Source organism: Lepus europaeus, chromosome Y (genome assembly GCF_033115175.1).
Source record: "Lepus europaeus isolate LE1 chromosome Y, mLepTim1.pri, whole genome shotgun sequence".
NCBI lineage: Eukaryota > Metazoa > Chordata > Mammalia > Lagomorpha > Leporidae > Lepus > Lepus europaeus.
Window position 1 is genome coordinate 1,527,452 of NC_084851.1, and position 20,849 is coordinate 1,548,300.

Sequence of the window (20,849 nt, forward strand, 5' to 3'; positions counted from 1 at the left end):
CTCTGGTTGGAGAGATTTTTAAAGGGAAGAATCTGATAGGTGACAGAGTAAGGGGAAACTAGGGAAAAGGAGACATGTCTGAAAATAGTAATTAACTGGGTAAGCATGCTGGTTTGAAGGGCTAGTAGTCATGATTATTATTTCACATAGATTGGAAGATACCTTAAGAGTAATGTTGTCTTTGAAGGGGGACTAGAGCTGAGTCTGCCCATACAGAGAGCAGGGCGTGTTTGAAATTAAGTTTAAAGAGCAGAGCTGCTTGATGGGGCACTTGTAGAGCACTGCAAGGACTCTGATAAGGAGGGCAGAAGATGCGAGGAAGGCTCTTTGGTGAGGTTTACAGTGTATTTTTTAGCAGTTTAGGCTTTTACTCAGGAGAGAGTGTCAGAACGGAAGAGGAGGGTTTAGGAAGAGAGAGGTAGTTTTCGCTGTTAACCCAGTGCTAACAAATGAAATGTCTAGGAAATGCTCACTACTGGGACCAGGACATCGAGTTTGTAGGAATTGAGGAGATCTGGCAAGGCCAACTTGACATTCAATTAGAAGGCAGGGATAAAACCTATCAAAAGATCTGATAATCACACCTGGCTTGCTCATGACAAAACAACGAGCCATTAGAAGGGTGAAGATAAGTGACTTGATTACAGTAGACTGTTAGCTCAAGAGGATGGACTCACCACTCCATTGCTATTCTTATGGTAAAATTGGAACAGGGGGAGGAGTGAAGGTTAGTTGGAGGACCTGGGCTGGAGGGTGATGGCATGGAGATAGCCTGTTCCTGAACTTGCCTTTGCTTATCCAGGAGGGTGTTAGAGAGGATCACAGATAAGGCAAGGGGAGTAGACAAGGTGGGGAGTAGACATAAAGGGCTGGTTCTGAGATAAGGTTGAATTCTTAGGTGGGTGAGGGAGGTATGGTGAATGAGACAGTGAAGGGCTAGAAAGGGGCTTGGCTAGTAAGGGCTTTGGAAGTAAAGAGAACTTGAGCTGAAGACCATGAGATAGAAAGAGAAGGCTTAGACGGCACGCTTGCCTCAGAATCAGGCCTTACGGCATTCGGACCTGGCTAAAAAGCCCATGAGAGTTGCCCAGGCATGGAAAGACAAGACACTGCAAAAATGACCTAAATGAAAGATCTCTGTGAGTGAGATCCCAGCGGAAAAAAACGGGCCATCAAAGAAGGAGGTAGCTTTCTCTGAAGGGAGGAGAAAACTTCCACTTTGATTATGGCCCTGTCCAAATAAGACAGGGACTCAAGAGGCTTCCATAGCCTTGGCAGCTCATGACAAGAGCCTCGGGTGATTACTGACGTCACAAATAAAGAGTGCCAACTGTTAAATCAAGAATGGGGATCACTGTGCACTTATTCCCCACGTAGGATCTCTGTCCTGAATGGGTTGTACTGAGAATTAATGGTAAAATTAGTCTTTAAACAGTACCTTATACTTTGTGTCTGTGTGGGTGCAGTCTGTTGAAGTCTTTACTTAGTATATACTAAATTGATCTTCTGTATATAAAGATATTTGAAATGAATCTGATGAAGAATGGGATGGGAGAGGGAGTGGGAGATGGGATGGTTGCGGGTGAGAGGGAGGTTATGGGGTGAAAAACCACTGTAATCCAAAAGTTTTACTTTTGAAATTTATATTTATTAAATAAAAGTTTTCTAAAATAAAAAATAAAAAGAGAAGGTTTAGAGAAAAATAGGAGAAAGCTTAGATATACGGAGTCTACTTTCACTTTCCCGAACACCCACAGATTCCTGAGTGTCAGTGTCAAATGTGCCACTAAGTGGCCATTTTAACTGGTTGTCAAAGTCATACATGGGCCTCGCCCGATACCAAAAAGAGGCAATGACATTTGAGATTTGGAGGCAATTTAAGAGGGGCTAAATAGTTTAGGAGACAACTGAGAGGAGAATCAGATGGAATGTGGGGTGAGGAAGCTCCCATGGTGACCTGTGAGTCAGACCGGTGGTTATCAGGTATCCACAAGTTCATGGCTGTCTGAAAGGGAGGGTACAGGAGCAGAGATTGGGATCATCACCCATGGAGCCACTGGCACCCATGGCCTAAAGCCCACGGAAGGCCTACAGTCCATGGAAGGCTTAAAGCCCGTGGAAAGGCATAAAGCCAGTGGAGAGGCATAAAGCCTTGGGAGTTGTGGTGCCTGGTACCAGGACTTCAAGACAACACAGAGCAAAACCACAATCCGTGGTAAAAGTCACAGTGGGAGAATTCCCCATTCCCCATCTTTCTTGAGGATTTTGAATGGCAAGTGTGTGGATGGAAATCACAGAACATTTGGTGATGAAGGTAGCGCAAGGAGTGAGTTTTGTGGTTGGCAACGGGCCAGGATCCCAAAGCCTCTCAAATCACCAAGGGGAGAACAATGTCCACAGAAAACTTGGATCCAAGTCACAGAAGCAATGGAGGGCCACCACAAAACACCAAACACCAAAGGTAAAGAAAAGGTATGTTGCTGAGTGGAGAACAGGCTGGAGGGAGAGGCAGAAAAGGGAGAGCAATCAGGAGCACATGTGTGGGTGGCAGGTTTTGTTATAGCCTTAGAGAAGGTAGGCAAATGGAAGCAATGAATCTCATTAGGATGGGGGTGGAGCTGATGCTTGTGGTTGGGCCATTTGGTCACCTGACTTTTAGCAAGCCAGGCTGGGCTTAGGACCAAAGTTTACTATACAAGATGGCAATGGGGTCATAGCCTACGATGGTGCCTGGGGCTTAGATGGTGCCATGGATAAGACTGCACCATTTTACTAACACCACTTGATGCTCGAATCTGTCATTTAACAATTTTTAAACCTAAGTAGTGTATCAAATTTCTTATATGCTATATGCTTTTTGAGTTTTTACACAAAGAACTGCTATTATGGGGTAGAAGATAGAATTGCTGCCTGCAAAGCCAGCATCCTATAATGGGCACTGATTATTCTATCAGCTGCACCACTTCCAATCCAGTCCCCTGCTAATTAACTTGGAACAACAGCAGAAGATGGTCCAAGTAGTTGAGCGCATGTAGTCATGTGAGAGATCCCTATAAGCTTCCTGGCTTCAACATGGCCGAGCCCCAGCCATTGTGGACAGTTGGGAAGTTAACTAACAGATGGAAGATCCCTCTCTCTCATTTTCTCCTCCTCTAATTCTGGCTTTCACATCAATAAATAAATCTTAAAGGAAGTTTTTATATGAATTTCAAATGTTGAAGCCTCTTCACTTCCTATTCATGATCTTCGCTGAATTTACTAAAAACCCTAACTGTGTCACATTATTACCAATTTTAACTATTTCAAGAATAAAATTTAACTCCTAAATATACTTGTACTCCAATATTTCTAAACCTGGCAATACTTATTTTATTAAGAGATGTATTAAACTGAGTTAGTTCAGATTTGATTTAAATGGAAATTAAGGGTTTCAATAACTCTCGTTTCAGTCATTTAGTTCTCTAATTTGGATACAAAAAATACTTTTTTCCAGTTTGTTCAATTTCAGTATGAGTCTTTCCTTCCCTAGCATAGCAGTTAATTGCCTATAACCATCATCCAATTGTCTGGGTAACATTACTGTATTTTTCAATTCCATTTTCCTGCCATGTGTCAGGACTCAAAACAAGAAAAAAGAAAAACACCTTAGTATTAGGACAGTGAGTTTGTTTGTTTTTTTTTTTTTTTTTTTTTTTGACAGGTAGAGTGGACAGTAGAGGGAGATAGAGAGAAAGGTCTTCCTTTAGCCGTTGGTTCACCCTCCAATTGCCGCCGCGGTAGGCAAGCTGCGGCCGGCGCACCACGCTGATCTGAAGCCAGGAGCCAGGTGTTTCTCCTGGTCTCCCATGGGGTGCAGGGCCCAAGCACTTGGGCCATCCTCCACTGCACTCCCTAGCCACAGCAGAGAGCTGGCTGGAAGAGGGGCAACCGGGACAGGATCGGTGCCCCGACCCGGACTAGAACCCGGTGTGCCGGCGCCTCAAGGCGGAGGATTAGCCTGTTAAGCCACGGCGCCGGCCAGTTTTGTTTTGTTTTTAAAAGATTTATTTACTTTACTTGAAAGTCAAGAGTTACACAGGGAAGGAGATGCAGAGAGAGGTCCCCCATCTTCTGGTTCAATCCCCAACTGGCTGCAATGGCCAGAGCTGCACCGATCTGAAGCTCCAGCCAGGAGCTGCTTCTAGGTCTCCCACATGGGTGCAGGGATCCAAGCACTTGGGCCATCTTCCACTGCTTTCCCAGGCCATAGCAGAGAGCTGGATGGGAAGTGGAGCAGCCGGTCTCAATCCAGCACCCGTATGAGATGCTGGCACTGCAGGCAGCAGCTTTACTTGCTACACCATAGTGCTGGTCCATGGACAATGAGTTTTAAAGTCATTCTGGAGACTTCTCAAACCTTTTTACATGTTTCACTTTTTAAAAAGAGCAACTTAATGATTTGTTTATCCTGCTTAATTAAGGCCATCTTGCCATGAAGAAATTTAATGACACAAATGAAATTTCAAATACAAGGGTACTTAAAAAAAGCTCATTAGTTTAGAGTTGGCATTGTAGTACAGGAGGTAGAGCCGCCTCCTACGATGCCAGGCACCTAATATGGGTGCTGGTTTGAGTCCTGGCTGCTCCACTTGCAGTCCAGCTCCCTGCTCACACACCTGGGGAATCGGCAGAAGATGGTCCAAGTGCTTAGGCCTCTTGCCACCCACGTGGGATACCAACCAAGGTGAAGCTCTTGGTTCAGCCCAGCCCTGGCTATTGTGGCCACTTGGAGAGTAAATCAGTGGATGTAAAACAGTCTCACCCTCTTTCTTTTTTCTTTTCTTTTCTTTTCTTTTTTTGACAGAGTGTGGGCAGTGAGAGAGAGAGAGAGAGAGAGAGAGAGAGAGAGAGAGAGAGAGAGAGAGGGAGAGAGAGAGAGAGAGAGAGAGAGAGAGAGAGAGAGAGAGAGAGAGAAAGGTCTTTGTTTGCCGTTGGTTCACCCCCCCAGTGTCTGCTGCAGCCAGTGCGCTGTGGCTGGCGCACCACGCTGATCCGAAGCCAGGAGCCAGATGCCTCTCCCGGTCTCCCACGCGGGTGCAGGGCCCAAGGACTTGGGCCACCCTCCACTGCCTTCCCTGGCCACAGTAGAGAGCTGGCCTGGAAGAGGAGCAACCGGGACAGAATCCAGCACCCTGACCGGGACTAGAACTGGGGTGCCGGTGCCGCAGGCGGAGGATTAGCCTATTGAGCCACGGCGCCAGCTCACTCTCTTTCAAATACTTATTTCTTTATAATATAAAGGTAGTTTAAGGGCTGGCGTAGTGACGTACAAGCAACAAAGAAAAATGCAACAGGACATAGTGTTTTGTGCAAACTTTTATTCTAAGAACTCTTAACAGTACAAACACTCTCAAGAAGAAACGTTTATTTCTCAACAGCAACACTGACATTTCTTTAAACAAATCTATCTATATATTGTAAAAGGAAAATGTCATGGAAGAGAAGTTAATATCTGCCTCCTCCTCCAAAACCAAGGTATTTCTTTTAATAGCTAGTACTTATAACACAAGAAAAGTAGCATTTAAATTTTCTATCTGCAAAGGAAGTTTGGCAAACAAGTGTAATTTTTGTTTTAGTATCTTCTTCGTCCTCCTCTTTCAGATTGGCCTCCCCCGTGACTGCCTCTAGAAGCCCCACAACTTGAACTACCAGATGATCCATGAGGAACGTCGTACACCCTGTCCAGAGAAGGTGGGAACCCTCGTTCCTGTCTGCTACCGCGTGCACGACCAGTTGGATACATGTCACTTCGACTGCTTGAGTAACTTTCCCGATTTCCACCATATCCATCTCGTGTACTGTTATAATCTTCGTAACGACTGTTTCCACTGTAAGTCAGTGGAGGCCCTCGTGCAGGTGGTATGCCACGGGAATTCCCTGCAGTTCAATGATCAGAAAGCAAAACTTAAACACTTTTTGGGTATCATTATACCATGATACTGGTTATTAAACAATTGAGAAAACATGCTTTTATCTGCCTCTAATGACATCAATTAAGCTGTAATAGGCAGGGGTCTTAAGTTGAAAGTAACAAATATTTACTTCCTCTGAAAACAGAGCGAATTTTAATGTTTCATGCAGTTCCTATACATAACATTGTCACACTCATGATTTTAAAATGTAAAGATTAAACTTCCCAATGGGAGGAAAGATTAACTTTCATTAAAAGCAAACTATTTGGCTCAATATTCTCAACCTAGTCAAGAGACCATAATAGACAATTTACATTTTGTGAGTAAAATTATATTCACCATGTGGCTGGTTTAGCTAAATCTATAATACACAAATCAAAATTGGACACTTACCATAATTGTCAAATGCATCTCTATAAAAGCCTCTACCTGGATGTTCAGAATAATCTCTATTGCGACCATAGCCACCACGGTCACTAGATTTAGGAAAGATTTAATTAATTTAAAAATTACCAATTTCAGTAATGTGATTGATAAGCACAGAATTTTCAAGGTACCTATATCCTCTAGAGAAATGTTCATCCCGAGAACTAGAATGGCCATAATCATGGCACACAACGTCTCTAGATGGAGGACCATAATCCTTGGCATCTTGGGAGCCTGGATAATCTCTGTAACTTAAAAGCAGTGGATTTTAAAATACTAATTTCTAAAGTACAAAATACAAAAACACTATCTCTTAAACACACACAAAAAATCAGCGAAGTTATTGAACAGATATTCCTTCAAATACTACATACAAATGGGCTAAAAGTACATGACACAACTCCGTAATTCATTAGGAAAATGAAAATGATGACCAAATAAAGACATGTTTCCTATCTACTACAAAGTCTATACTAAAAAAATGAAAAAGGGGCCAGCTCTGCGGCACAGTGAGTTGTTCCTCCACCAGTGGCACCAGCATCCCATATGCGTGCTGGTTCTAGTCCCTGTTGCCCCTCTTCCAATCCAGCTCTCTGTTATGGCCTGGGATAGAGCATCCTTGGGCCCCTGCACCTGCACAGGAGACTGGCAGGAAACACCTGGCTCCTGGCTTCGGATCAGCCCAGCTCCGGCTGCTGCAGCCATCTGGGGAGTGAACCAACAGAAGGAAGACCTTTCTCTCTCTGTCTCTCCCTCTCACTGTCTGTAACTCTATCTTTCAAATAAATAAATAAAATCTTTGAAAAATGGAAAAAAGAGAGGATATAAAGACACTGGAATCCTAGAGTATTGGTTAATATAAAATAAACTGGTGCAACTGCTATGTTGTAATTTACTGACTCATCAAAATTAAACCTATTTATTACTTCCCTAATAATTGCAGTTATTTATGTATATATCCAAATTAACTGAAAACAGATACTCAAATATAATTTGAATGATTCTAGGAATATTATGTTAGAAAAGAACTTAAACAGGGTGAGGCTGTGGCACAGAAGGTAAAACCACCGCCTGCAGTGCTGGCATCCCATATGTTAGCACTGCTTTGAGTCCAGGCTGCTCCATTTCTGATCCAGCTCTCTGCTATAGCCTGGTAAAGCAGTAGAAGATGATCCAAGTCCTTGGGCCCCTGCATCCAAGAGGGAGACTGAGAATAAGCTTTTTGTTCCTGGCTGTGGACCAGCTCAGCTCTGGCTGTTCCAGACATTTGGGGATTGAAACAGTGAATGAGAGATCTCTGTTTCTACCTGTCTGTAACTCTTTCGAATAAATAAAAGAAATAAAATAACATAAGTACCAAATACACGCTATAATGTCAGCGAATCTTAAAAACATGCTAAGGAAAAGAAGACACAAAAGATCACATGAACTATCCTCTATAGATCATACAGATAGAATAAACCTGCTATTTGTCAGGGGTTGAGAGGAGGGGGAACACTGGGATGTACTGTTTAATTGGTAATGATTTTCTCTGGTGTAAGGCAATATTTTGAGGACTAAATGGAAGTGGCTCTTATATAATATCAAACTGTTAATTTTAAAATTAAAAACTGATTTCCTTTACCTATCTTTTGCAGCATAACCACCACCTCTTGGTGACACATAATAATCTCTCCGTGAAGACACTGGCTTTCTACGCGGTAGATCTCCATAATTCTCTCTCCCACGTGATTCAGGACCTTTAGTTTCAAGAAACATCATAACATTTAGCACCTCAAAGAACATTTTTTCCTCTTTACAGAAGTCAAAAATTATTCCAAGACTCCATCAATGCTTTTCTGTTTACCACTGAACTGTTATTCACATTTTGTCTTGTTACCTTCCCTCTCTATACAGAAAGTTTACAATAATGTTACCTTATGTAGACAAAACCTCAAAAATAAGATTACTTACAGAGTTTCCTTCATCGATTGTCTCCTTCTGTTCCTCTTGCACTTGACTATCCTTCCCTTACATGTGTCATTGTTTCAGTTATCTATCCCTTCTCATTACATCAATTTATTGTTAAAAACTTGTCTTCACTCTTACTGCTTATAATTGTTTATCATACCGGTCCATTATTCCTGTTCTTTCTACTATTCAAATTTCAAACACAAAATTAAACGAAGTAATTACAATTTAGTGTAAAGACTAGTTGAAACAAATCTGTCACTATCCTTTCAACCTGTTTTTTTTTAAAGCCTCAGTATACTCCAGTCTTCTTGCTGTTTAACTCATTTGTTTTTACATACCAGTATTGGCACTTAATGCAACAAAATATTTTTGTAAATACAGATGCTTCTCATAATTTAGTTCTAAGTCAAAATCCTCCTTAGATTAATTATGAATTTAATATATTATATCTCCAGTTGCTAACACAACATACTTCTATAGAAATATAAGATCATTGGCCGGCGTCATGGCTCAACAGGCTAATCCTCCGTCTAGTGGCACCGGCACACCGGGTTCCTGTCCCGGTCGGGGCGCCGGATTCTGTCCCAGTTGCCCCTCTTCCAGGCCAGCTCTCTGCTGTGGCCAGAAAGTGCAGTGGAGGATGGCCCAGGTCCTTGGGTCCTGCACCCGCATGGGAGACCAGGAGAAGCACCTGGCTCCTGCCTTCGGATCAGCGCGATGCGCCGGCCGCAGCGGCCATTGGAGGGTGAACCAACAGCAAAAAGGAAGACCTTTCTCTCTGTCTCTCTCTCTCTCACTGTCCACACTCTGCCTGTCAAAAATTTTAAAAAGAATTTAAAAAAATGAAAGAAATATGAGATCACAAGGTTTACTGGGAACTTTCACTACTCAGTATCAGAGAAGAGTAAAAGATCACCTATCACAGCCAAGAAAATACCACAATTCAAACTTTGAAGTACATATTTCTTTCACATTATGCTAGAGTGGAAAAATCTGAAGTCAGGCTACTGTAAACTTTGGAACTATTTCTTATTTTGTTTTACATAACTGCCTCATTTTCAAAAATTTCACTTTTTTTCTGTAGCCACCTCAATGTTTAAAGAACCTAAATTATCCTTAACATACTTCTTTCTTTTTCCTTTAGAGTCTTTCAAAATAAAGTTCTGTTATCAGTTAATCCTCACTTTCCCATTCATTCTCCTAACAAGACTTTGTTATATTTTATGTTATATACTTTATATTCTCTCTGCCTTTGCATATTTTTAAAAGATTTATTTATCATTTGAAAGTCAGAGTTACACAGAGAGAAAAGGAGAGGCAGAGAGAGAGAGAGAGAGAGAGAGAGAGAGAGAGAGAGAGAGAGAGGTCTTCCATCTGCTGGTTCATTTCCCAACTGGCCGCAATGGCCGAAGCTGCGCTGATCCGAAGCCAGGAGCCAGGAGCTTCTTCCAGGTCTCCCATGTGGGTGCAGGGGCCCAAGGACTTGGGCCATCCTCTACTGCTTTCCCAAGCCATAGTAGAGAGCTGGATTGGAAGTGAAGCAGTCGGGTCTCGAAGCAGCACCACATGGGATGCCAGCACTGTAGGCAGCGGCTTTACCTGCTACGCTACAGCACCAGCCCCTGCCTTTGCATATTTCTAATGTCTCCCCCCTGCCCTGCCCTACCCTGAATGGCTGAAAGTATGTAACTCAAGAAAATTTCTCATAGTTTTACATATCTTACTATGCCTTCAGGACCAATGATTCTCATAAACAATCAACAAATGAAACACCAATTTTAGTGGTTAAAAACTTCTTTAGAAAAGACTTTCTGGGGGCCAACATTGTCTCACAGCACATTGATCTACCACCTGCAAGGTCTGCTTCCCATATCAAGAAAACCAGCTCAATTCCTGGTTACTCTGTTTCTTAATCAGTTTCTTGCTAACGCATCTAGAGAGAAAGCAGAGGGTGGCCTGTACTTAGTACCTTGTCAACTACTGTGAGAGATCAGGATGGAGTTTCCTGTTCCTGAATACTTTCTGGCCCAGCCCTTACTGTTGCAGCCCGTTGGGAAGTGAACCACCAGATGGTAATTTGCTACTCTGCCTTTCCAATAAATTATATTAAAATCCAGGGCCAGTGCTATAGATCAGTATCCTAATCCTCCACCTGCAGTGCTGGCAAGCCATATGGACACCAGTTCTAGTCCTGGCTGCTTCTCTCCCAATTTAGTTCTCTGCTATGGCCTGGGAAAGAAGGAGAAGATGGCCCAGTTCCTTTGGGCCCCTGCACCTGCATGGGAGACCTGGAAGAAGCTCCTGCTGCTGGCTTCAGATCGGTGCAGCTCTGGCCAATTCAGCCATTTGGGGAGTGAACCAACAGAAGGAAAACCTTCCTCTCTGTCTTTCCCTCCCACTGTCTGTAACTCTACCTCTCCAGTAAGTAAATAAAATCTTTAAAAAACATTTTTGCAGCCGGCGCCGCGGCTCACTAGGCTAATCCTCTGCCTTGCGGCGCCAGCACACCGGGGTTCTAGTCCCGGTCGGGGCACCGATCCTGTCCCGGTTGCCCCCTCTTCCAGGCCAGCTCTCTGCTGTGGCCAGGGAGTGCAGTGGAGGATGGCCCAAGTGCTTGGGCCCTGCACCCCATGGGAGACCAGGAGAAGCACCTGGCTCCTGCCATCGGATCAGCGCGGTGCGCCGGCCGCAGCGTGCCTACCGCGACGGCCATTGGAGGGTGAACCAACGGCAAAAGGAAGACCTTTTCTCTCTCTCTCTCTCTCTCTCTCTCTCACTGTCCACTCTGCCTGTAAAATAAATAAATAAATAAATAAATAAATAAATAAATAAAAGAGCATGAGCCTTTATAAAAAAACATTTTTGCATCTTCATTTATTCCTTTACATATGAAATATGTTTTAAATGCTTGTTTTTAAATTTAAAACAAACAATTTTGAAGCAAAAGAACAAACTCTCATCCCCCTCTCCAAATGCCCCACAAAAGCCACAGAGGAAGTTGAACGAGAGATCTGAATCCAGGTTCCCTACTGTTTGGCAGGAACTCCATTACTTATCAGTCAGCACTACCTTCCGCAGTCTGCATTAACAGGAGGGTGGGACCTGAACTGAAAAATGAACTTAAGTAGTACAATGTGGGACACTATCTTCATTTGCATCTTAACTGTTAGGGTAAATAAGAGCTCCCTACTAATGAATATTAATTACAAAAATGTAAACATTCAAACTATTTACTTCACAGAGTTCATTTTTTATTTATTATTTCTTAGCTAAGAAAGCCATCTTGCTATTCAATCCATCTTACATACACAAACTCTGCTACCTTTTAGCTGAACAATTATTACAAGCTAAATGTTTTTATTTCCTAAATTATTACCAAGTGGCTAGTTTTATTTTACTGCTAATGAACTAGCTTACCCTTGCATTTTAGTAATGTAATGGAATACTCACTTGAGGAAAACTGTACCTTTTAAAGCAAGCAATTCTCTCAAATCTTGTCTTGTGTTAATTCTTATTCCTTAATTCCTAGAGATCAGCGTTTCATGTTTTAAGCACTCACTGGCTAATCCTCTAATCGAAATAGGTTTGCTCCTTATGTATTCTGAAGATGCAGATATCTGTGTTCACTGATATCTGTATTCAAGGTAAACTGGATAATGGCAGCATCAAGAACCCACTGTACCAAAGTTCAAAAGCAGAACTAGAGATTATACTTCTCTCTTTACATGAAATAAGATATTACGTTGTTAAGCCTCTTTACTAATAAATGTTCTTACTTCCGCTTTGGAATCCAGGACCTTATTTTAAATCTCCTAAACATTATCTGTTTTATTTGTTCTCACACCTTTTTGTGTGTGTGTGCTTTCCTGCTTTTAGTTCGCTTCAGATCACTTCATTAGTCCCCCAGTGACCATTACATTAAAGTTAAATCTTTCCTGTGCTATTAGATCTTCCACACATTTCACAACTATGCAAGTGACATGAACTGACTCCTTCCTTAACTATTACGTAAATGTTATATAAAATGTCTTCTATTGATTTCTCTGTATTTCCTTGCCATAAGAAACAAATTATCTTTCATGTTTTTTCTGTGTTTATTACTAGTCTCACAACCAAAAAAGGATGCCTTGAACAGAAATAGTTCTGTGATCTTAGCACTAACAATGTTATGATTGCCAAGTTTCAGTTATTTTATAATTACTTCAAGAACATAAAACCAGCTGCTAAAATATACAACCCAAAGTTAAACATGTGAGACAATGCTCACAGGATATAATTTTCAAGAAAATCTTGAGGAAAAGCAGCCTTATAATCAAAGAATGTTGGAGGGGACTTTTACTAAAATGTAATAGATTCTGTAATGAACTACTGAAGGAATGGTTTTACTACTATGGTCATTAATTACCTATTACATCTGTTATGGGTAACTGAATTTATTTCTTCATCCTGAATTTCCAAATTTATCTAGTAAGATGCAGAAATACATAGGCAAGTATATAGGCAGATTTACTATTTCTATGTTGCTTCTTAGGCTTAAACATTAATCCAATTTAACTCATTTCCATTCATAAGAAAACAACTTTAGTTCTAAGGAAAGAAAACTTGTTGTTGCATAATATTTACCTCGTCCTCTCACTGCACTATTGCTTCTTGCTGGAACAGAAGGAGCAGATCTTTTAGGAGGAGGACCTCCACTTCTTGAAGATGGACCTCTTTTAACTGGAAAGGGTCCCCTAGAAGAACTCATGTTGACATTATAAGTGTAGCCTCCATCATCTGCATTTAAGCAAAAAATCTTTTTATTAAGCACTATCAACATTCTAATGGCCAAATTTGTTGCTTAAAATGCCTACTAAATAGTATCATAGTCTTGAGAATTATTTGACTGTCCAAATTTAGTATTTATAGGATAAAGTCTGCTTATAGTGGATTAGCTTGAAAATTCTAGAAAAAAAGTTCAAGTAGCATTTTATAGTGGTGTGGAAAAGATTGGGAGAGAATAAGAGAGTGAAAGAAGAGGGCAAAGTCTTACCAACAAAATCCAGTTAAAGTGAAGGTGTTTTGGTATATTAGGAAGAAAATAATTGATCTTTTGCCTGGTATAAAGGACGTGTTTTCAAAATAGATCAGCATATAACCAAAACATCCAAACAGAAACCCAGGTCATTCACAAAATCAAAAGATGATGTGTCAGAAAAAATTTGGCTTTTATAATAATACAACATTATACAATTCTCACAATTAATTTACAATTCTTACAGTTAATTTATGAAACACTCCTACAATCAATCAATTTGGACTTTGCTAAGTTTTAAAGAAATGAACATTAAAATGTAAAAACTTTATCTAACTGGAATCACTCTTAAATATATTCCAATTCCCTACTATTATCAAATAAATAAATGCATAGTCTCCTGTAAGGTGATGAAGTTGATTTTCAAGATCAATTTACTTAGAGAAAAAAAATCCCAAACTATGGAACTGAAATTTCACATGAAACATCTTCAGTCTTTCATACATCTGATTATAAATGCTGGTTGTTGTTTTTTTTTTTTGGTTTATAATGAATATATTCCTTTTAAGTGTAAAATAACATTTTTTAAATGTAAGGTACACAAACTTCATGCATTTCATACATACAAATATAGGAACATAATGACTGCAAACCAAACTGCTCTCACACCTATACTCCTGCTCTTCCTCCTCTTCCTTCTCCTATTCCCACTCTTATTTTTTACTAAGATCTATTTTCAGTTAACTTTATTCACATAAGGTTAACAAATAGTATGAAAAAAACTGTTCCTTAACAGTGAAGACAAGAGCTATTGAAAGTCATTGCAACTGAGAGTGTCAATTTCACCTCTATATATTACTTTTAGGTATTCTATTAGTTACCACAGATCAGGGAGAACATAAGGTACTTATCTTTTTGGGACTGGCTTATTTTACTAAGTATAATGGTTTCCAGTTGCATCCATTTTGTTGCAAACAACAGGATTTCATTTTTATTTTACCACTGTGTAGTATTCTACAGTGTACATGAACCATTAATTCTTTTTCCGGTCTTCAGTTGACAGACATCTGGCTTGATGCCATTATCTTAGCTACTGTGAACTGACCTGCATTGAACATGGGGGTATGGATCACTGTTTCATATGCTGATTTCATATCCATTGGGTAAATTCCCAAGAGGGTAATTGCCAAGTCTATATTCAGATGGTAGTTCTATATTCAGATTTCTGAGGATTCCACTGTGGCTGTACAGTTTTATATTCCCACCAGTAGTAGATTAGGGCAACTTTTTTCCCCCACATCCTTAAATCAACGTTTGTTATTTGTTGATTTTGAATGAAAGCCTTTGTAACGGGTGAGTTGAAGCACCATTGTGGTTTTGATTTGCATTTTGCTAATGGCCAGTGATCCTGAGCACTTTTTCTTCTGTGTGTTGGCTATTTGGATTTCTTCTTCTTTCAAGATTTATTTATTTGAAAGGCAGAGAGAGTTACAGAGAAGCATAGGCATAGAGACACAGAGATCTCCCAGCTGCTGATTCACCCCTAAATGGCCCCAATATCCAGAGCTTTGGCAATCCAAAGTCAGGATCCAGGTGATTCCACTGGGTCCCCTAAGGGGGCCCAAGGATTTGGACCGACCATCTTCTACTGCTATCCCAGGCCATAGCAGAGAGCTGGATCAGAAGTGGGTCTTGAACCAGCACCCGTATAGGATTCCAGCACTGCAGGATGCTTTACCTGTTAACACACAGTGCTGACCCCTGGATTTTCTCTATTGAAAGGTGTACATTCAAGTTCTTTGCCCATTTCATAACTAGACTGTTTTATTTTATTGATTTCTCTATATATTCTGGATATTAATCCTTTACCAGCTGCACAGTTTGTAAATATCTTCTCCCATTCTGTCAGTTGCCTCTTCACTTTGCTGGATGTTTCTTTTGCAGTGCAGAAGCTTCCCAATTTGAGTAATTCCATTTATCAATTTGTCTTTGTATTTCTGTGCTTATGGGGTCATTGCCAAGAAAACTTCGCCCATCCCAGGGTCTTTCAGGGTTTCCCCAAGGTTATCTAGTTCTTTCATAGTACTATGTCATAGATTGAGGTCTTTGAACCATTTTGAGGGTATTTTTGTGTAAGGTGTAAGGTAGGGGTCTGACTTCATACTTCAGCATGTGGAGATCCAGTTTTCCCAACATCAATTGTGTAAGACATTGTTCTCACTCCAGGGATAGATTTTAGCTCCTCTGTCAAAGATAAATCGGTTGTAGATGTGTGAATTGGCTTCTGGAGTTTCTACTCTATTCAATTGTTTTATTCATCTGTTTTTATGCCAGTACTAGGCTGTTGTGATTATAAATGCTCTTTATTATGTTTTGAAATCTGGGAATATGATACCTCCAGCTTTGGTTTTTTGAGATTTCTTGTGTTTCCAAATGAATTCAGCATCTTTTTTTTTTCTGTGTCTGAAAAGAATGCCCTTGTCACCTTGACTGGGATTGTGAGAGTCCTAAATCCACACAGGGCCAAGATATCTCCCATACTCTTTCCTGGCATCAAGAAAATAAAAACAGTGCTGACATACTCCTAGAGAGCTTCACCATTCTCATAATCTGTCCTAGCTACAAATCAGGCCTGAGAGACTTTCTGTGCTTCACCATTCCCGCAACTGCTCCCAGTTACAAGTCAGAGATCCTGTGCTTCCAGGTCCCTATTACTGCCACAGCTATAAATGAGGCAGCCCTGATGACTCCTTGTGTCAGGAACACCATCTCATGGAATCTAGTATCCTCTCCCACCCTGCTTTGTTTGGCCACTTCAACTCTCCTCCCACCTATCTCTGAAATCCCTTGACACAAGTTCCCTATAAAACTCCAGCTCTGCACATGAACTCCAATCTCCTCTCCCTCTGATGCTGCTCCTGGCAGTTCTTTGCCCTAATGAACTTACTGAGGCTCAGTGTGGTCTTGGTTGTCATTCTTGGTCGTGGCTGAAAACACTAACAGGGATACACTGAATCTGTAAATGGCTTTGGTAGTATGGATATTTTAATGATGTTCATTCTTCCAATCCATGAACATGAGAGTTTCCACTTTTTGTGTCCTTTTCTATTTCTTTCTTTAATATTTTGTAATTTTCATTGTAGGTATCTTTGATGTCCTTGTTTAAACTTATTCCAAGGTGTTTAATTTATTGTGAATCCATTGTGAATGGTTTTGATCTGAGAAGTTCTTTCTCAGCCATGGCATCATCTGTGTACACAAAGGCTATTTAATTGTATGTCCTGCTACTTTACCAAATAGTTTTTTGCCTTTCAATAGTCTCTGAGTGCAGTCTTTTGAATTCCTTATTTATTGAATCATGTCTGTAAATAAGGATAATTTGACTTCCTCATTCCCAATTTGTATCTCTTTCATTCATTTTTCCTTCCTAATAGTTCTGGCTAAAACTTCTAGGCCTATGTTGAACAGCAATAGAGAGAGTGGGTGCCCTTGTCTGGTTCCAGATCTCAGTGTTGCTTCCAACTTTCCCCCATTCAATAAATCCGCTGGCCCAGGGTTTGTCATAAATTGCCTTGCTTGCATAGAGGAGTGTTCCCTCTATAAACAACTTGCTTAAGGTGCTTTCTCTAGATCTACTGAGAGTTTTTTTTGTTCTAAGTTTGTTAATGTGTCGTATCATGTTAATTGATTTGTGAATGTGGAACCATCCATGCATTCTGGGGATAAATCCCACTTGGTCTGCATGAATGATATTTATGATGTGTTGCTGCATTCAACTGGCTATTATTTTGTTGAGCATTTCTGTATATGTGTTCATCAGGGAAAGTGGTATGCAGCTATCTTTATCTGCTGCAGCTACTGGAATTAAAATGATGTAGGCTTCATGTTTGGGAGGATTTGCTCCCTTTCAATTGTTTTGTATAGTTTGAAAAGAATTGTAGTTAGTTCCACTTTAAATGTTTGGTAGAATTCAGCAGTGACGCCAACCTATTCTGAGCTTTTCTTTGTTGGGAGGGTATTTATTATTGATTGGATTTTTGTCTTTGTTAGTGGTCTGTTTAGGTTTTCTACATCTTCATGAATCAATTTTGTCAGGTTGTGCATGTCCAGGAATCTATACATTTCTTCTAGTGGTGAGACCTAGGCACTTTCGGCTAGCTGACAAGGTCACAGCAGAAGGTCTGTCTCAGCAAGGCATGAGAACAACAGCTAAGGTCTTCTTGGTGGTTTTAGGTTTGTTGGGAATTGCACTCCATATAAGAAGCTGGGACTTCCTGGTGGTCCTGCAAATGATAGCTGTATTTCTAATTTTAGGGAAGAGCGCTTGGTCTCATAATCCCCAAAATGTCCATTGCTTTGTAAAATTTTAATCAAGAAGAATGTTGGTATAGGAGAAGCGGTTGATGCTTTATGCAAGGTTGAGTTGTTTGTGGAAAAGAATTAAAAGGCAATAGGCTCCTGGTGTCTACTTCCCACTAAAATGAAGATAAATGTTATTAAAGCTTTAATTCAATATGTGCTACAAATACAAATATGGTTAGGATGTCAAAACTGAGGAATAGCTCTAAGTGAACCTTTAGATAAGTACAATAAATAAAGAGTTACGGGAAGAACTGTGAAAGAAGGGATACATTTTAAAAGGGGCCTGCTTTGAACACTACTACTTCAGTAAAGATTAGATTTGGAAGGTAATATTCTAGCTTGTGTAGCCAATTTCTACATAACTTGACAGCACTTGAGGCCTTGGCTCACATGCTCAGCCCATTATCTTGCACCTGTCTATGATATTAACCCATGCTCTGAATATGCCCTTGAAAATCAAAGAAATTGTTACTACATGAGAATGGATAACAGACTTGTTATTGTAAGGAAAATCATTATGTGACTTATGATATAAAAATAAAGTCTGGTGCTCAAGTGCCGGAGCCATGCCATCAGCCTTGCTGTCCATTTCATTTGTCTCTCATTTCTTCCTGTGCTGATTCTACCACACCTTTGGGAACCCCTAGACTGGCTGGTGCAGGACTCCAACTTTCTAGGTTTCCCAATTTGTTGGCATGAAGCTCTTTGTAGTGATTCCTGATTAATGTTTTTATTTCTGTGGTAATCTGTTATATTTCCTTTTTCTTTTCTAATTTTATTGATTTGGGTCTTCTCTTTCTGGTGGGCCAATGGTGTATCAATTTTTATGTTTTCAGTAAAACAGATCTTTATTTGCTATCTTTTGTAGGTTTTGGTTTCTATTTTTAAAATTTCTTATTTCTTCTCTCATAATTTTGGATTTGGTTTGCTGTTGTTTTTCTAGGTCCTTGAGATGCACTGATAGCTCATTTATTGGTGCCTTTCCACTTTCATGATGTAGGCACCAATTGCTACAAACTTTCCTCCTCTTAACACCACTTTAGCTATATCCCATAATTTTTGATATGTTATACTGTTGTCTTTTGTTTCCAGAAATTTTTTTGATTTCTCTTTTGATTTCTTCAGTGACCAAATGTTCATTCATGAACATGTTGTTCAGTCTCCATATTTTTGCATGTGGTCTGGAAATTCTCAAGTTGTTGACTTCCAGCTTGATTCCGTTTTGGTCAGAGAAGATGCATGGTAAGACTTCAATTTTTTTTTAATTTGCTGAGACTTGCTTTATGGCCTAGAATATGATCTGTCCTAGAGAAATTTCCTTGTACTGGTGAGAATCTGTATTCTGCAATTGTAGGATGAGAAGTTCTGAAGATATCCATTAGGTCCATTTGGTTTGTAGTGTCATCAAACTCTACTATTTCGTTCCTGATTTTTCTGTCTGATTTCTCTATCCTTTGCTGAAAATGGGGTACTGAAGTCCCCCATTACTACTGTATTACAGTCTATGCCTCTAAATCCATTAATATTTCCTTGGAAAATCCATTTACCCTACAGTTGGGTGCATATTACACTTGTTATAGACACATCTCCTGTTGAATTGATCCATCAGTCATTTCATAGTGCCCTTCTTTGTCTCTCTTTTATGTCAAAGCCTACTTTGTCTGATACTAGGATGGCTACACCAGCTCTTTTTTGATTTCTGTTAGCATGAAGTATCTTTTCCTTTCTTTCAGTCTGTTGTATCTTTGTTGGTGTGATGTCTTCTTTGGAGGCAGCAAACAGATGAATGTTATTTTTTAACCATTCAGCCGGTCCAAGCAAATATTTTATTTAGTATTTGAAAGAGTTATAGAGAGGTACAGGCAGAGAGAGAGACAGACAGAGAGGTCTTCCATCTGCTGATCCATCCCAAATGGCTGCAACAGGCAAGGCTGTGCCGATCCAAAGCCAAGAGCCAGGAGCTTCTTCTGGGTCTCCCAAGTAGGTGCAGGGGCCGAAAGGCTTGGACAGTCTTCTACTGCTTTTCCAGGCTATAGCAGACAGTTGGCTTGGAAGTGGAGCAACCAGGACTTGAACTAGTGCCCATATAGAATGCTGGCACTGCAGGTAGCACCTTTGCCTGTTATACCTCAGCAGCAGCTTATATCTTTTAACTGGAGACTTGAGGCCTTTTAAATTCAGTGTTACCTATTGGTAAGTATCAATTTTGTCCTCCATTTTGCAGATTCCTACTGTTTAACTTGGATTTCCTTTGGGCTTTAACTGGGAAATATTTTGCCTTCACATTCTTTCACAGTGGTGACCATGTTTCTGTGTTTCTGAGTGCAGCAAATCTCCAAGCATGTTTTTTTAAGGCTGGGCAGGTGGTGACAATTTTTTTCCACTTTCTGTTATGGAAGTCTTTATTTCGCCTTCACTCATAAGTAAGACCTTTTCAGGGTACAGTACTCTAGGTTGACAGGTTTTTTTTTTTCTCTTAAGACTTGATTATATCTTGCCATGCTCTCCTGGACTGAAGGTTTTCTGATAAGTCAGCTGTGAGTTTTGTGAGTTTGATTGGAGATCATCAAACTAATATGGTGTTTCTCTCTTGTAAATTTTAGAGTCTTTTCTTTATGTTTCACTTGGAAAGTTCACTACAACATGGCATGCTGAAGATCTTTCTGATTATTTCTAGTAGGAGTCTATGTGCTCCCTTTACCTGGACATTTCTTTCTCCTAATTTGGGAAGTTTTCTGTAATTATTTCACTAAAAATGCCTTCTTTTTTTTTTTTTTGACAGGCAGAGTGGACAGTAAGAGAGAGAGACAGAGAGAAAGGTCTTCCTTTTGCCGTTGGTTCACCCTCCAATGGTCGCTGCGGTTGGCGCGCTGCGGCCGGCGCACTGCGCTGATCCGATGGCAGGAGCCAGGTTCTTATCCTGGTCTCCCATGGGGTGCAGGGCCCAAGCACTTGGGCCATCCTCCACTGCACTCCCTGGCCACAGCAGAGAGCTGGCCTGGAAGAGGGGCAACCGGGACAGAATCCGGTGCCCTGACCGGGACTAGAACCCGGTGTGCCAGCGCTGCAAGGCAGAGGATTAGCCTGTTAAGCCATGGCACCGGCTTAAAAATGCCTTCTAATTCATTCTCTTTTCATGCCTT

General features: G+C 40.6%; 1 protein-coding gene across 1 annotated transcript in view; it reads right to left on the reverse strand.

The window, feature by feature from the left end:
• Nucleotides 1-5,611: 5,611 nt before the first annotated feature.
• The window catches only part of LOC133754048 (RNA-binding motif protein, X chromosome-like), a 29,664-nt gene continuing 14,426 nt past the window's right edge, over nt 5,612-20,849 (reverse strand). The window contains exons 4-9 of the mRNA XM_062184663.1: nt 20,001-20,016; nt 12,954-13,106; nt 8,002-8,116; nt 6,509-6,628; nt 6,345-6,427; nt 5,612-5,916 (exon numbers count right to left, since the gene is read on the reverse strand). Of these exons, the coding sequence (XP_062040647.1) occupies nt 5,612-5,916; nt 6,345-6,427; nt 6,509-6,628; nt 8,002-8,116; nt 12,954-13,106; nt 20,001-20,016 (792 nt within the window). The remainder of the gene's footprint in view (nt 5,917-6,344; nt 6,428-6,508; nt 6,629-8,001; nt 8,117-12,953; nt 13,107-20,000; nt 20,017-20,849) is intronic.